Source organism: Ictalurus furcatus, chromosome 25, assembly GCF_023375685.1.
Source record: "Ictalurus furcatus strain D&B chromosome 25, Billie_1.0, whole genome shotgun sequence".
Taxonomy (NCBI): domain Eukaryota; kingdom Metazoa; phylum Chordata; class Actinopteri; order Siluriformes; family Ictaluridae; genus Ictalurus; species Ictalurus furcatus.
This window is the reverse complement of record NC_071279.1, coordinates 14,170,589-14,188,103: the sequence shown is the minus strand read 5'-3', so window position 1 is coordinate 14,188,103 and position 17,515 is coordinate 14,170,589. Positions and strand designations below refer to the sequence as shown.

The window sequence follows — 17,515 nt, the reverse complement described above, 5'->3', positions numbered from 1 at the left end:
CTTTAAATCAGTTAATTTCAGATTTACTTGTTGCAATCAGAATAATGAAAGCAAAACAGTTTCAGTGATGCAATTAAGCAGGAGCAATTCGAATGACAGCAGTACCTGGAAGGGAGGGGGGGCGGGCTGTTATGCATTTGCATTTCTTCCCCTACAAAATGAACTAAGCATTCATCTGGCGACATTGTGCCGGGCTCAAGTGCTCTAGTTCCAGCGAGGCAAACCCCTCGACAAAGGCACACTTTCAAAAAAAAAGAAAAAAAAAAAAAAAGAAAAAAAAAAAGTAGCGAGTGGCTTCGACCCAATCTCCCGTTGCCAAGGCAATAACCAGCTGCAGAGCTCAGACTTGTTTGTTTTATAGTGGTGAGTGGCTGAGATTGGGGGGGGGGGGGGGGGGAGAAACTTCAGCTGTCATTTACAAACGGGTTCCAATCTGCTCTAGGGGGAGGAAAAAAAAAAAGGAATGTTTTCCATGTTTGTCGTAATCAGTTACACCTGCAAATGGACCAGTTGCTATTCTGGATTCAAGTAGTTAAGACTACAGCAAAGGTGGCATTCAATTCTCACGGCTTCATATATATACACACTGACCAGAAAGAGGAAAAACAAAAGGGACCACCCACTTTTAGCCCAATTATCTTGCCCCCCCCCACTCAGCAGAGCTCTATATACATCCTAAAGACAGCGTTATAATCAATTCATCCATAATAAACCCAGACTAGTCTTAGGACAGAGGAGCAGAAAGGATCTGAACACCAGGTGACAAATAGGATTACACCAGCAATCCTCTGTAAACTGTCTTCTCATTAACTTAACACAGGGATTACACTGTCCCAATGCATATCTTGTAAATACTGACATACTGCCTGGTTTTTAATTAGACCCACATGATGGAAAGACCAGTTCTAGTCTCAGTTGTACACCGTATAAAAGTTTCACATTTCTCAGGGTCTGACTGCTGATTCATTGAAAGGGACAGGAATGCTCATCAACAGAAGCAGTGAAGTGAAGAGAGCTCATCTAAACTGGTCATTTATTTCCCACAATACATGGGGATGCCCCATTCTCACCTAGTCATAGATAATGAGATGATGGAATAGATATGGAGATACTGAACGAAGAGACATATGTGATCATCTACTTGTTATTGAGAGTAATGGTGGAGACGTACACACATTTTATATTTATTTATTTATTTATTGAGAGAGAGAGAGAGAGAGAGAGAGAGAGAGAGAGAGAGAGAGAGAGAGAGAGAGAGAGAGACTTGACAAATGTTTTTCTTAAAAACCTTCTGATCTGAACTAAATGATTGAAATCAGTGTTGTAGACAAAAATATAATTGTGTCAACATAATTTCTTCCATTAGAAAACTAACATTTTCACAAAAAAGGACATTTATTTATTTATTTATTTTCTCAAACTGATGACTTGGAATGAAATATTCAGAAAAGCAGACGATAAGTGTACAGCATCGGTGTGAACTCCTTTAATACTGTTTAAAAAGCATCTCAGGGAAATTCCTCAAGAAATCATTGAGGAAAATGCCCTGCACCCTGATGTTAGAAATTTGCATCAGCTTTATAATCCAATAATTAAAATAAAAAAAACCCTATACATCAACTGTCTTTGCTTTTATAAGGTGAAAAAGATTTATGAAAAATATTCAACACAGTAACAATAAATAATGCTAATATTAGCAGAACATTATCAGCTCATGACTGAATCTACTGACTAATTCGCAACTTTACCAACAGCTGCTTCAATTAAAGTCAGTAAACGCCAGCGATCCGTCTCAAACTTTACATTGAGCAGGCTCCACAGGAGGTGATGGTCCAGTGAAAAGGGAACGTTAACTAGGTTTTTACCGCTCTCATGCCACTACTCAAACATGCTCCATCAGAGCCAGCGCATCCCCCACACACCCGCTGTATGCAACGATGGTTCACGTAAAGATAATGGCTGCTCTCAGAAGTGAGGAAGCTTAAAGCCCTGACCTAAGAATTAAGTTGGAGGTCAAGGCTTGAGAGAAACACATACTTAAAAGCCTCTGTTTGGTATCTGAAAATAATCCACATTTTGAATGTGTAAAATCTGATGCTCCTGTGGGGAGGGGGATAGAATAATAAATAAATAAATGGGGGGGGGGGGGGGTTAAGACAGACAAGCCAGTTATTTAAACGTTAAATGCATTAATGACAACTAATAAAAATAAATCAACACTCATATGGGGACAATTCTGTGTAACCATAGTCCTCAACCTCTCCTGATCATGTCTTTATTTCCACCTAAGATACTAGTATCCGAGTTGTGAGGTTTTGCATGGCATTGTTTTTATATTTTATATCATGCGCACATCCATTGCGTTGTACAAACGTACAACTTGTTAATTCACAAAATTTAGAATAGTGCTACTTTAAATAGGTAAATCAAACTGCCATATCACTTCCAACAAATCCAACCATTCCCTGCATCAGATACACACCCAAAAAAAATTAACAGGAGCCCCTTCAACTGCTATGCCATAATAAAATGTGGTGGATGGTGCATTCAGTAGTTAGTGACGAGAAGCAGAAATAAAAGGTCAAGGAAAGACGTAGGCCTCTATATACACCTTCAACTCAACATGACTACATTTGCATTAAGTGCTAGAAGGATGACCTCGGCTTGCACAGAATAGATCAGCCACCAGATGAGATTATTCATCAACTTGCAAATCATACATCAAAGTGAGCACAGAGAAGCGAACAGAGCGGTGCCCGTTTCTGTGCTCGAGTCACACTCTGCTTCCTCTGGGACAAAGCCAGGTGACTTAACGGCACGCTTGGACATTGTGGCAATTTCTCAGACACTACGACCAAGTACTACTCAGAATTCAGAGTTATGTAACAGTAGAACATTATGTGAACAGAATCACAACACAAGGATGCGATCATTACAATACCCCATCGGCCACGTTAACCTATATAATAATAAATAATAATTATAATACTTAAATTTCACTTGAAGGATGCTGTATGAGGTATTAGGCAATTGACTATACCAGGGGTTTTCAATCCTGGTCCTGGGGACCCACTGCACATTTTGCTCACTGACACCCAACTGTCATCCCATTGATTGAAAACACCTGACTAATTTCACATTCAAATTAACTGCTAATCCAAGAGGTTCACACAATTTTGCCACTCACAGATGTGTCATATTGGATCATTTTCCTCAATAAATGACCAAGTATAATACTTTTGTCTCATTTGTTTAATTTGGTTCTCCATCTACTTTTAGGACTAGTGTGAAAATCTGATGATATTTTAGGTCATATTTATGCAGATATTTAGGGCCATACTGTTTTTGGCCTATTATTTTAACATTAAAGCAATTACATATACAGCATTTTGACTTAAGAATGTGACCTAAATATACTGTTCCATGTGAAGAGAAAGTGTGTGTAACTCACGCTGGTGGTCTCGAAGAGGTGGACGATAGTTCCCTTGGTGATATGTACTGGGGGGCGGGGCATTGCTGTATTGCCCGCCCATGGTTGGTGCGACTCGAGGGGGCCTGGGGCCATGTTGACCACCTTGTTGAGGACTGCTGATATGATGGCTGATAGGGAAAAAACAAACAACAAAAAAAACAACAGCTCAACAAGCATGCATACGTGACCTTCCAAACGCAAACTCCCATCAGGAATTAAAACTCTGGCTCCTTGTTCCACTATAAAAGTCTGAGCACCTGTTTGCTTGGTCTAATCAAACCCAACGACTGCCTTCATTAAGAGATTAAGGCTTAGGCGAGCAAAAAACCTGCCCAAACCACGGCTGCATGAAGTGATGCATAATTCATCATTTCACACCCAGGCCTGATGAATCTGCCAGATGTTCAGTTAAGTTTTTAAGCAGCTGTTCTAGTTTTCTCTGAAACAGTGCTGAACCTGACAACGATCATGCTTTACCAGCGTAAAAGACCTTGTTCTATTGCCACGGAAATGACTCTGTCAAACAGCTCTGAACCAATAATCAACCTTAAATCAAATGCTCCTCCTCTACATATGAATGCAAACATGACCACCAACTACCAAACCCCTACACATCAGTCTGCTACCGGTATACCACTATTGCTACGATTTCATTAAAAAGCCATGGTCGCAAAATGTGAATTTTTCATTTGCTATTAATTTTTATACAGAGCGAAGTGCACGAAGACTAAGTGCAGCTACAAGGCAAATCACAGGTTTACATTATCGCACTCACTCCAATATGTTAACATTTATATAGTAACAATTCATTCACAGAGACTTGTACGGAGAACTGTAAGTGCATTTATTTATTTAATAAAGTAACTTTTGATATGGTTAAGAAGTTGAGACGTTGAACATATTTTTGAAGGCGTCTCCAGTGAAAGCATACAGCAAGTTAGAGACAAGTAAATTTTCCCCCCCACGAGTAAGTCTTTGTTGTGGGCTTTGGGGTTCTCCGCAATACTGAAGTTCTGTCTAAACTTAATTAATAAAAAAAAGGTTACTGCTGGCAAATTATTGTGGTATGTAAGGAATAATGTGCACAGAACAGAGTGGTGTGATGTGGCCTATGAGAAGCAGACTTATTTTCTTATAACAGCATGTCTGCTTACTCCTCTTAGACCACAGCAATACTGACAACAAATACAACTTTTATTAATAAATACAATATGCTTATTAACCGTTTATATTATGTGTTGTAGCACCTCCAAGAGTTAATTCTAGTTAGCTCCAGTTATATTTGTTTAGCAAATATATAAACAGTTGCATAGTTAAAAGCATCTCCCCCCCCTTAAAGTTAAAGAAACCGGAAAACACACAAAAGTTCTCCATAAATGTTAGTTTCATAACAGAAAACGTCACCATATCAACCATGTTACATAACATTTTGAAAAACCTGTTTATCAGACTTTGATTATGTAGGCCATCTTCCAAAATCACAAGTCCCTGTGAATGAGTGGTTACTATAGAAACAGTTATTTGAATAAGTTTGAATTACAAATTAAAGCCAGCATTGCCATCAGAGCCGTGCTGTTATTGAAAATGATTTTCCTATGACCACCCTGCTTTATTCCTTACATATAGGGATTTATAAACAAACAAGTTATGAAATATGTTGTAGAGCCCGACACCTACCCCAGCGTCCTGAAGGCAGACTGGTCCAGGTGCATTTGCTGGCGGTTGTGATTAAAGCCCAGTTGGGGTCTCCATGGTTGTCTATTAGACCTCTCCCAGTCACCAGGCTTCAACACTTTTTGGGGAATCCTGTAAGCAAAGATATTTACCAAAAGGACAGGGGGGTTGTGTAATTACCTTACTCAAAAACAGCCAGCCATTTTTGGTTTGCTATCTGCAACAACCACTCAATAGCCTGGTAGAAATATGGTACAAATTCATAATGATGTACAGAATTGGGCTAATAATCCATTAATATAGTTGAGTGTAACACAATATTAAATACAACTACTATAAGATTAATACAAAAACTGACTTTACATAAATCACCACCATCTAGTTTCAATAAGGAAGAGATGGTCTAGATTGCAGTAATTTTAGGCAAGTTTTCATAGTTTCTAATTAAAGATGAGGGAGTCTGTACATACTTTGCCCCAGGAAGGATGACTGCTTTGAACACATAATTGTCTTCATACTGTGGATCCTTGAACTTAATTCTGAAAAACAAACACTTGATTAGATCTGTGGAATCAGTGCACAATTTTTTTTTTCCCCCTTTTAAACTTGAATTCCCTAGGAAAGAACATGAAAGATTAGACTTATTGGTTTGCAATCCTTAACAATAGACGAAAACTGACAAGTCATTCAGATAAATTGCACATTTTAGACCTGGGGTGTTCAATCTTACTCACGTACACATCATATTCAAAGCTGATGTGGCTGTGACTTTCATTCCAACCAATTCAATTCAGCGGATTAAAACAGCTAAATCACGACGGATAGTTTGAGTGCAATCTGGAAATTATTCTATGCAAGACGAGCGGTGTGGATAGGACTGAGTTTGTGAGGGCCTTTTTTTTTTTTTTTTTTAATAAACAAAAAGGGGTCACTTAGGGCCCTAGGACCACCAGTGGACCCAGTGATTTTTAATGCACACTTTGCTATCATTTGGCGAAGAGGTTAATGTAGTTTACAGGGGGTCCCTTGTGGTGTGAAAAGAATAGGTAACGAACAACTAAACATTAGACGTTCACAAAGAAGCAGTAATCATCAGGGGGGGGGAATTTCATAGAAGCAAGTAAAATTTGGACCACAAATGTGCCTTAGATCATTTGGTACAAGAGTAAAATTGCACAAATGTGACGGAATACTTTAAGGAGCTAGTTTCACATTTGATTGGATACGGTAAAAATGCAACTGAACATCTGGACGGATAAAAACGCTTAATATGTGTTTAGGTGAGTGCAGTCTAGCAGATTTATTTATTTTTCAATAAATAAATAAATAAATAAATAAATAAATAAAGAGAAAGGAAGAAAAGCACAGCTTACAGAACTGCACTGCTGCATGGAATATCCCTCAGCATAGGGATCGGAGATTCTACAGGTCTGAGAAAAGACAACAGAAAAAAAATTATTAGATTTGATGCACATTGCTCAGATTAAGAGTCCATAGATAATAGCAAAACAAAAACAAAAAAAAAAAAGGAAGTGTTGAATTGAGGATAAAGCACCTGTTCCTTACTTATCTGGTAGAATAGGATCTTCATCAAGTGATAATGCACCTTGGATCCCAAAGCACAGCTCTGGAGGAATCCCAGTGCCCTGAGTGAAGGTTCAGACAAACATGGGTTCAGGATTGAAAGTGATATAAAGCCTAAATGATCGAAGGGCCACCACAGGTATACAGCTTCCACAGACATGACGGAATGGTTTTGTACTGGCTTTCAAGATTTTCATGGAGCCTCCACCCCTTCAGGAAAATTTTCCATTGTACATTCATTCTTAAGACTGTTAGTTTTAGTTCAGATTTTGGTCGACAGAGAACATTTCATACCTCGTAAGATTCTGATCTATAGAGTTCCTTGATGAAGTCACACAGAGGGTGGGATTTCGAGACAAAAACCACATCGCTGCCCAAACTATTCCTTCTGACTGAAAGGGAAACAAGAGCACATTAGGTAAATACAATTTAGATTTCCTGATTTATTAGATCATAAATGTAACCTTTTATTCAAGTGAGAGCTAGTGACCATGAATTTCCATTTGCAACCGAGACCTGGTCACAATTGTCAGGTGCATCAACATGCATGAATAACTCGTGCTCGATTGACACAAAAGGAGTCCATCGCATTTTAAAAATCACTTTTCTTAAGCAATTCAATTCTTTATAATTTTCAACCACAAGTCCAAAACAAGCAATAAGTTTATGACTAAACACCATGGACAGACAAATCAGAAGCATGAAAAAGATTAGGGGACCAGGTTACTAGCTGTTTATATATAAAAGAAAGAAAGAAAGAAAGAAAGAAAGAAAAAAATCCATCTGACTATTGGATGAAAATCGTTCTATAAGATCAGTTTAACCCAATGACTCCTCCCCCAAGTGAGAATTGATGTACTTGTCTTGGTCTGTATTACTTACTTAACTAGCTCACAATCATTTGTTACATTGCATTAGTGACCTTTTTTAAGCCTTGTTAATCAGGTTTTCAGGGCATCCAAAACATGGGAACCTTAACTCGGACTAGTTAAAGAATTCATGATTTGTGCACCCCTGAAATCACAATGCTTGGCTTTACTACTGAAAATGAAAGTCTCAACATTCACCTTCATCTGGAGTTAAGTCAGGATAGACCTTTTCCAAGGCTGCCCGCAGCCTGCGCTCATCAACAAATGGCAACAAAGCAACACCTTTAATAACAAGAGCATCATCAACAGCATGGTTTAAATAAATAAATAATTTTAAACAAAATAATTTGGAGAGACAACAGTGGATTGTGTATGAAACTGTGCTTACCCTGCCAGGCGAACTTCTTTCCATTCAAATCAATCGCAAAGTCTTCAGGATAGAAGTCGATGATGGGGGAGTCCTGTTTAAACACAGATTACACAATGCTTAAAGTCCATACAAAAAGCTACAACACTGAACAGCTTCAGTGTTTTACATGACATCATGAAACTATATAAGCATTATATTTAAAGTGGCCTCACCGGGTCTGACATCAGTTCCCGCCATGTCGGAGGCAGGAAGTTCCCACTGGCAGCAGGAAACACTCCCATCAGCTGCTCTAGAGGTTTGAACTGAAAAGCAAAAATGTAGCCGTGCACAAAACCGTTATTGTAGCTTTTTTGTTTTTAGTATCCCATCAGGCAGACGTGACTCGACAGGGATTTACTGAAGCACATTCATATTTTGACAAAAGGCACAGTAAAAACTACATGTTTTCCAGTTCCACCTACTGGCTTGGTGCCTTTTTCGAAATCTGTGAACATGTCCTTGATGTCTTTGAAGTCGGATGCAAACGGCGCATAGTGGAACGGAAAGTACCACTTCCAGGACGCACAGCCCTGTAAAAGAGTCAGGAGGTTAAAAAACTATGCATAAAGTTTATTTTGAAAACACACAAAATATTCAGTTAGTGTGTTTGTATGCCTAGAAATGTTTGTTTCCGTGGTGTCCGACAAAGTACAATTCAGTTGGGGCAAAATGTTTGACACCAGCCATAAGTAAATTTAACCGGAGAACGTCTAAATTGCAATTGATTTGCATCGACGTGATCCATGTATAAATCACAGGACTGGGAGGGTCTTACAATGTACGCATGGTGGTCACACAAAACCTACATTAACCTCATTTTAATACAAACAAGGCTTGCGGCGATAGTTTGTGTTCACGGTGTTAGCGCCGCACACTGATTACATCACTTGCCCACCACAGCAAAGCCTCCCCCTGACGGTTTGCCTTTTCATAGTAATGAAAATCATTTAGTTCAGTTAGAAAGCGGACGCAATGATTAAAAACCGAAAGCGTTCGATTCCTTCGGTTCATGCTGAATTGAACAGAGTCGCAGTGAAGAACAGCAGGAGTCAAACTTCATTTATCACGTGACGAGAGTGAGGCGAGCCGACTGACAAGATGATGGTGGAAAATTTGGTTTAAAAAGTTCTATGATCAAGATAAGTGAGTTTGCCACTGTACTATTTTGCAGTTGTGTTTTTCCATTAAGAATAATAATGAACCTGTCTGTCATGCCTTGATTGACCAGTGTGAAAATTTTCACAGTCACATCCCTAATACAAACTTTTTTTTACCTTTATTATAAGTGCCTGTTCTAAGCTATACTTCATTATTAAGAAGTCACACGACTATAACATGTCTGTAAGCTAGACCTGTGCATGGTACTCCAAGATAAACCTGTTGGAAGCATTGCTTTTCTGACCAGTGGTTTTAAGCATGGTCTCAGTCTTATTGTTCTGCGTTTGGTTTCAGTAGAAGAATCGGAAGAAGTGTGTTTCTTGGAGCATCATCATAAAGAAAAAGGTGCTATATCTCTTTTCCAACAGGTTATACCGAAAGCTTTACCAACATTAATTTAGCCATAATGTATTACCTAGGTTTATTTTCACTGGTCATATTACAGAAGGTATAAGACTGCAATCTGGAATTGTCTGCCGATTTGCTCTCAGCGGCAGACAAAATAAAATTCTTACACTGCTGCACATCCTAAAACTCATTGTGATTTTGTTTCTATGCATAATTTATCATCACGTGAAGTACCAATGAACTCATGGTTCTCAAGTATACAACCTCCTAAACCCCCACGTTTGCAAGGTTAAAAATAAGCCATGTGAATATTTACCCTATATTTACTCCTCAAAATGTCCTTCATACACCTTTCGGTTCTCTGTGTGTCTTGTGTGTGTGCGCGCATGTGTGTGTGCGTCTCGTGTGAGATCCTGTAACAAAAGCATGAATGTGTGACAGAGGGCAGCAGAAGCATCTCCGGCAATTGTGAGAGCTCGAAATAAATCTATTCAGTCAGACTCATGGGAGTGAAGCATGTGGAGGCAAACAAGCCAGAGCATGTACATGAGCTCCTATTTACTGCACATAAATCCCTCAGCCAGAATCCTAATCAAACCAGGATCTGCTGGAGATGGCACGCAAATAATTATTCAATTTACAGCTAAAGATCAAGACCTGCATTTATAACGGCATACATTATACCGTCTTTGAAGGACAAGGCAAACAGAAAAGGCATTATAATATGATAAGAGGTGAACAGACAGATTGGAGGCAATGTATGCCTCGATATTAATGGGAAACAAATGTCGTCTCATGGTACAATACAGTGATAGCTTGTTTATTTATTAAATCAAACAAAGAGGGATGAAATAGAGCATCAGGTTGGCAATTTTCTGTCCACTGCATGCATTATTAGCCCTGTAGGTGGGACTTCTCCAGGTCATAATTATATAATGCATACAGCTGGCATTTAACTCCTGTCTTATAATAAATGTGGTACATCACCAGTATTGTAACCTTGGTACCAATATCATTGAAACTTCCATGGTCACACCAGGATAGTTCAAGACGAACGCTGCTTTATAAAAGTGGCTGGCGAGGCGAGGGACAAATCTCTGATATCTCATCACAATACTTAGACATTTCTATGATGCATGATATGCATTGCAGTATGCAGGTTTGCTAAAACTGCTAACAAAATAGAGCTGCATTTTGTTTTGGAAAAAAGTCATTCTCTACACACTGAAAATAATTCTTAAATATATTTTTACAAAATCATAACTTAGCAATTTTAAAAAACACAAAACAGGAAGAAACTAACATCAAAAGAGATACTTGGAATCAGAGTATTAAAACAAAATTGTATACCTGATCTTATTTTACCAATTTATCACATTATTATTTTATATTATATTTGTCATTGCACAGCTCCATTTCAGCATTAAAAGTGCATTAGTCAATATTAGTCAAGACTGGAGCACTCATTTACTATGTCAAAGTAAAAACATAGTTGCACCAATTTTTCCTCCTTGAATCCACACTCCCATTACCACCCACTTACACAAAGCACACCGCTACCTACAATCTACAGTGGCCAGCGAGGTTGTTATTGACAGCAGTACCAAAGATGGTCATGATATTACTTTCAAGTGATGACGTAGGTGTGCATTAATATAAACCAATGATCTGAGTTACAGCACAGTTACAGTTACACTTGGGTATAAAGAAACTTGTACATGATGCGTCGTTATTTTTTTTCCCCTGCACTCTGCAAAATGTTTTTTAAAGAAAATTTGTATGGCGATTAATGGAAGTGCAGCAAGCAAGACAAGGGTTAGAGCAGTATTCATCATAGAGGGTTCATATTCTGTCACCTACCTGGTAGTAGTATCTAAGAACCCAGCAAAGGCCCTCCACATAAGCCTTGACCACCTTTTTACGAAATTCATCATCAGTCTCATCCACGTCAAATTTGGTTTTGTAATACCGCTGCTTCCATCCTGCCTCCCACAACCTAACAAACACGACAAAATTAAACAGCTACACAACCCACACGCAAAGAAACCAGGCTCAAAACCAAGTCAATGATCAATAGAATAATTATATTGGGGACAAAACTGAATTAATTTATTTTCATTAACTCAGCTGGGCTGGTTTTGTGCGTCAAAACACATCATGCTTCTTTCATGCATATTCGCACCCTCATAAATATTTCTGCTGGCCCAGGAACACAAATTTGGTGGACTCTAGAAATGCAGCAGCGCTCCACTCATGTAATCAAGGATGAGCGGCATCTGTCGAGTCGATCCTCAACGCGTCCCCAGTGGGGCAAGAAATACTGCTATGAATACCAATTTAGCCCAACGGATTTAACAGTTTTGACAAGTGCATCACAAAGGAATATTCAGCGCATATTCCCCTTTCCATATTAATCACTGGCACTTATAGAAGAGGCCACAACCAGAGTTGAGCAGGAGGGGGAGAACGAGGGGGATTAATGAGTTGTAATGGTGGGCTCCAATCAGATCATCACCTGACGTTATCTTCAGGCTCTGGCTCGCTGTCGCTGTCTTCTGCTTTCCTCTTTAAACCGTGCAGGTCTGTACTGTCGCTCGGCCCTGCAGGATCCTGAGGCGAAATTAACAGCAAAACGTCTTTAGCTATGTGATGTTGAGTAGTGTTAAAAGATCAAGATGCATGTTGATGCCGATTTGAATTATTGGAAAAACACAGTTGTTTCATAGTTACAAATATATTGCACCGTCTAAAAGATTAGATAATAAACTGCATGTAACAGGATAATTGTAATTATAGACTAAATAAATTTGAGAGACACCTTTCACTAACAGCTGGACAAAATTAATCCTGCAGATAAAAAGGAAAAATTTGTTTATACTTGCCTTTCCACCATTTCTCAACATGGCTTTTAAAGAACTGGCAGCATCCTGCAGGTTTGGTGAGGGGGGAAGAGAAGGGCAACCAATAAAAATGGAAAAAAATACCCAACATGATAAATTAATAATACAGATTTAAAATGACAAACCAGGGTTTAAAATAATTCAGGAGGTCACCACTAGTTTGATGTACGCACAACGGAGTGTGAATGGAAACCTGCACTGTAAAGTAGCTCCAGTGTGAGCTCACGGACGTACTTTGTTCTGCTGGTAGTTACTGCCCTGCATCCTCATATCATAGGCCGTATGGCGAGCGTTGTGTACAGGCATCGGTCGGTCTCGTCCTCCCAATGCACGAGGGGCAAACTGACCTCCTGTGACAAATGCCGGACCCCGTTCTGCCTAACACACACACACACACACACACACACACACACACACACAATTATAAACACCAGCTCTGTTGGGCTCAGTGCAACTTTCCCTGCTATCCAGTTAAATGATGGGCTTTGTAATCAGTTATAATCGTGTATGCTTAAAAAAATGGGCAGAAGCAATTGATTTTATACATATACCCATCACTAAACAAAGGATTACATGTGCAACGTTTATGGCCGCCAACAAACCATGCATTATTAATGTAAAACTTCACAGGCCTCAGTTTTGTGCACAGCGTAATACACTACTGAATCTCTTAAGGACAGCAGTAGCAGCTATTCCAGCAAATCATGCTGCACACAGTCTCATTCATCCCGATTATTACAAATGACATTAAACACTATTAAGATGTAAGAAACCGGGCAAATGATTTAACGTCCAACACACAGGATTCTCACTGAAATGATAACAAGTGGGAAACAAAAGTTAACGAGGTGAACCTCAAGGCAATGCATGAAAGCAAGACTGATGGAAACAAAAGACTGAGCCGTTTTCTCCTCTTTCTGGAAAAAAAAAAAAAAAAAAAAAAAAAAAAGCACTAAAATGAGTGGAATTTTATTATTCAATAGACTTCACATTGGCTTTGTGCTTGCTCTTTGCTCTGTGAATGCACTACCCACACAAGCACCACAGAATAAAATTACTTTGCAAAGATAGAACTTTTAATAATGATGACAAAAGGGCATAAAAAAAATAAAATACAAAAAACCACACAAGAATGTTAAAACTGCGGGAAGTTTTCACTCGAAAAAGATTTATAGGTCTTCATATATTGATGACCCAAGCAAAAAACCTGCTTGGGAAATTAAACCGGCTAATGCCGATACAGTGTTTATTATATTAGTAGTACAATATGAGATACTAGCACAGAAGCTTAATGAGATGGGTATATAGCTTAATGAGATGGGTTGAGCGTAGCCCGTTTCATTTTGGCTATTTGAGATTAATAAGGGAAAATATCTACGTCTAAGCTCACTATAAAACACAGTTTAGATACAAAGATAGAGACTTAAAGAGAAACAAAATCAACCATTCCATGTGAATTTTAAAATATCCAAGATTTTAAATCAAAGGAGAAAAAAATTACTATTCTATTCTTATTATTCTCCAACATGCCAACACCTTTGGACATGACTAATTTAAAACATTAATACAGTGAAGTAACAGCAGGATGGAAAATTTAAAAGCAATGAAGGACATTGGAACTAAAAGTTTGGAAATTGGCACCGATTTAGAAAACTACATTAAAAAAAAAAGGTCATTTATGACAGAATAAACCAGTAGAAAGAAGACACTAATGATAAACACAAGGGCAACACAAGAGCAAATTCCACCACATAAGAGATATCAAAGAGAAACTACATTGGACATGTGTTGTGTCTAAGAGGACTATAACGAACATGTGCATCGTATCAAAAAGTGACATATTTAAAAATAAAAATAAATAAATAAATAAAAATTAATTCCACTCACCTTCATTCGTTTCTTCTTTTCCTTTGATCTCCTTTTGAAATTTTCCTACAAGAAACAAAAGTGAGCCCTCACATAACCACTCAAACAAACAGAACATGAGAACACGTGTCCGTGTTAAGCAAGGAGTAAAACACTTGGGGATGAGCTGTTGAAATCATTGATTATTTTCCTTCATCAAAGCAGAATGCTGTACCTCATCCTCTTTGCGCTTCTTGAATATGTTGTCCTCAGCAACCCCCACAGCCTGCATGATAAGCTCCACTCGCTCCAGGTTGACAAAACCATGTTCTGTGAGGTATCCCTGCAGAAAAAGCACCAGTTTAAAAGCATTTCTCTCTCAGGCTATTAGGCCTGGCATGATAATGGTTCTGAAATATAATGGAAAAGCATTTATTACCCCAGTCTTGTGCACAACATCTTTGTAAATACCCACAAGCCGGTCGATGGCGCCCTCTCTGAAAGCAGCACGTGCAAATCAGGATGGGAATTTGAGGAAGATTAAGCAGCAACACATTCTTATACAATGGAAGGTGTAAGAACTGAAACTGCATTGTTCTAATCGCATCAAATACATACAAGACGTCTTCTAGATAATGCTCTCCAATGGGAGTGCATTTATATAACAACTATATAAAACCTGATAAGAAATAACCGATTTCACCAAATTCTCCAGACTTTTCAGTTCCAGCAGTTGCCACAAGCCACTAGTGATCGTCATTGTTAGCAAAAGGAGTGTTTGTTACTAAAAGATTAATTGTGAAAAAATGAGCCTGTTTTGGGGCTCAAACATTTATGGTGTAAAACATTATGTACATAAAAAATTAGGTGATGCATACTGTATATTTTCCCTTAAGATGACAGAAATTGCATTCTGCACATTAACAAATCTGGAAAATATAGTGAATCCCACCTTATTTCTTAATACTAGTGTAATAAATAAATAAATAAATAAATAAAAAGGTTGATAGAAAGGTTGTCTTGATGTACCTGATTTCTAGAGAGGGCAAATGGGGCAGAAAATCATTTCCCACAAAGAAGCACATGAAAACCCAGTCATCAACACTCCTCTCGAAGTTAAAGGGGAAAGGCAGGCTGGCCATGGTTAACTCTCGCTCCAGATACTGCAGAGAAACAACAACCTTCAACCACAGCAGTGATAACGGCTCAAGGAGAAATGAGCAACATTGTCTGAAGCTGCACTGCTCATGCTGTGTAATCTTCTCTCTGTGTGTGTGTGTGTGTGTGTGTGTGTGTGTGTGTGTGGTGGAGATGGATACGTACCTCACGTAGTACGCACAAACGAATGAAGATAAACTCCTGCTCGGATACTGGCACTGTGTCAGCAAACTCATCATGCTGGGGGAGACAGATTTAATAAAGTCACCAGATTATTTGAATAAATGACCGCTTTTGAAGTACAGAGACTTATTTATTGTATTACCTCTCCTTTCTTCTCCCTGGCCACACCCTGGCACTCTTTAATTTCATGTCCAATCTGTCCACACAGTGCACATGGTCTGGGTTTGTTAGGCTTGAATTCTTCTCGGATGATGGTGAAGTTGGGCTCGTGTGTTGCCAGACCCAACATAATAAGATCAGCTAGTGACAAGAAGATTCAGCTTATTAAAAAAAACAAAAACAAAAAACAAAAAAAAAAAAAAACACAAACAAAACACAAAGCTGAAAGTTATAAAGTTATATGCAAAAATTGCCAAGGCAAAATTAGGAAGATACCCAGAGAGGAAAAAATAAACAAAGCACTTAAAAGCAATGGTAAAAGTCCAGGTTTGCAAATTGTGTCACTGTACGCTGACAGAGTACATGCCTCTGCTTGCCAGTAGTTTCGCCATTTCAATTACTTTTCTTCTCTGTGGGTTTGGTTATCATGAAATTAAAATCCTCCCCTTCATGAAGACCCTGACTGATTGGCTAAATTAATTTCTTCCACATTTAGTCTTTTGTTCAGTCAAATTCAGTGTGGACTGAATCAGGGCATACACAAAGATGGCTGGATCCATTTAACTGCAACTTTATCCTATTACTCAATTTACTGTATATAAAACCAATTCACTGATCCTAATTATGGGTCACAAATGCACGTAATACAGTCATATGAAAAAATAAGTACACCCCATGGTAATTGTTGGCTTTTTTTGTGACCCATTTGGAAAAGCAAACCTTTGATCCTCTTTGAAACAGTGCCTATTAATAAAGGTGATATACTAGCAAAGGACACAAATTTGACATTTTGAAGTAATTTTCACAATTTAAATTAAATTACAATAAAAAAAATAAAAGATAAAATAAAATAATAATTAAAAAAACAGATCACAAAAAAGTAAGTACACCCCTACATTTATCACACTTTCAAATCCATAAAATTAGAAGTCAGGTGTTCAAAATTGGGTGCCGTTGATTAGAACCTGCTTAGGGAGTGCAGGTGGAACTGGTTATTTATACCCCTCTCATATCTAGTGTCTGGTGTTCCCTTTGCTATTGAGGTGTGTGGAGTCACCATGCCAAGATCTAAACAGACTGCAAGGCCTTTAGAAAAAAAGGTTGTGCATGCCTACGAGTCTGGCAATGGATTGTTCCAGGAAAAAGCCTTTGCAAGACTACAGTTTGGCAAATGAGCACATAGGCAAAGACCAGGCCTTTTGGAGCAATGTGCTCTGGACAGACTCTATCAAAAGATAGAGTTAATTGGCCACAGGAATAGCAGACCAGAGACAGCTTTTCAGGAGAAGCACCTCATACCAACTGTGAAGCACGGTGGTGGAAACGTTATGGCTTGGGGTTGCTTCACTACCTCAGGGACTGAACAGCTTTCATTCAAATGACTCAACTATGAATTCTGCATCATATCAAACAGTGCCTGGGGATAATGTGAGGCCACTTGTCCGAAAGTTGAAGTTGAACAGAAAGTGGACCTTTCAACAGGATCATGATCCTAAGCACACTAGCCAATCCACAAAGGAAGGGCTCAAAAAGAAAATGGAGGGTTATGGAATGGCCTGTTCAAACCCCGGATGTGATGATCAAACGTTTGCTTGTCCAAATGTGTCAAAAAAGCCAACAATTCCATGGGGTCTACTTATTTTTTCACATGACTAAATACAGTTCTTACATTGCACAGTGGCAACAGGGACACTCTAGAGCTGCTCAAAGGAAGACACACCCCAAGTTCCTTTCAACCCTAACTAAGCAATATTTT

General features: G+C 38.6%; 1 protein-coding gene across 2 annotated transcripts in view; it reads right to left on the bottom strand.

Moving 5' to 3' along the window:
• xrn2 (5'-3' exoribonuclease 2) overlaps window positions 1-17,515 on the bottom strand; it is a 28,903-nt gene that overhangs the window by 3,799 nt on the left and 7,589 nt on the right. For both annotated transcript variants that reach the window (XM_053613940.1, XM_053613941.1), the window contains exons 9-28: window positions 15,743-15,900; window positions 15,583-15,657; window positions 15,289-15,422; window positions 14,699-14,756; window positions 14,495-14,602; window positions 14,302-14,346; window positions 12,649-12,792; window positions 12,397-12,441; window positions 12,030-12,124; window positions 11,375-11,510; window positions 8,431-8,538; window positions 8,182-8,271; window positions 7,988-8,060; window positions 7,798-7,881; window positions 7,025-7,122; window positions 6,713-6,792; window positions 6,520-6,576; window positions 5,617-5,685; window positions 5,150-5,278; window positions 3,452-3,600 (exon numbers count right to left, since the gene is read on the bottom strand). In XM_053613940.1, the coding sequence (XP_053469915.1) occupies window positions 3,452-3,600; window positions 5,150-5,278; window positions 5,617-5,685; window positions 6,520-6,576; window positions 6,713-6,792; window positions 7,025-7,122; window positions 7,798-7,881; window positions 7,988-8,060; window positions 8,182-8,271; window positions 8,431-8,538; window positions 11,375-11,510; window positions 12,030-12,124; window positions 12,397-12,441; window positions 12,649-12,792; window positions 14,302-14,346; window positions 14,495-14,602; window positions 14,699-14,756; window positions 15,289-15,422; window positions 15,583-15,657; window positions 15,743-15,900 (1,935 nt within the window). The remainder of the gene's footprint in view (window positions 1-3,451; window positions 3,601-5,149; window positions 5,279-5,616; window positions 5,686-6,519; window positions 6,577-6,712; window positions 6,793-7,024; window positions 7,123-7,797; window positions 7,882-7,987; window positions 8,061-8,181; window positions 8,272-8,430; window positions 8,539-11,374; window positions 11,511-12,029; window positions 12,125-12,396; window positions 12,442-12,648; window positions 12,793-14,301; window positions 14,347-14,494; window positions 14,603-14,698; window positions 14,757-15,288; window positions 15,423-15,582; window positions 15,658-15,742; window positions 15,901-17,515) is intronic.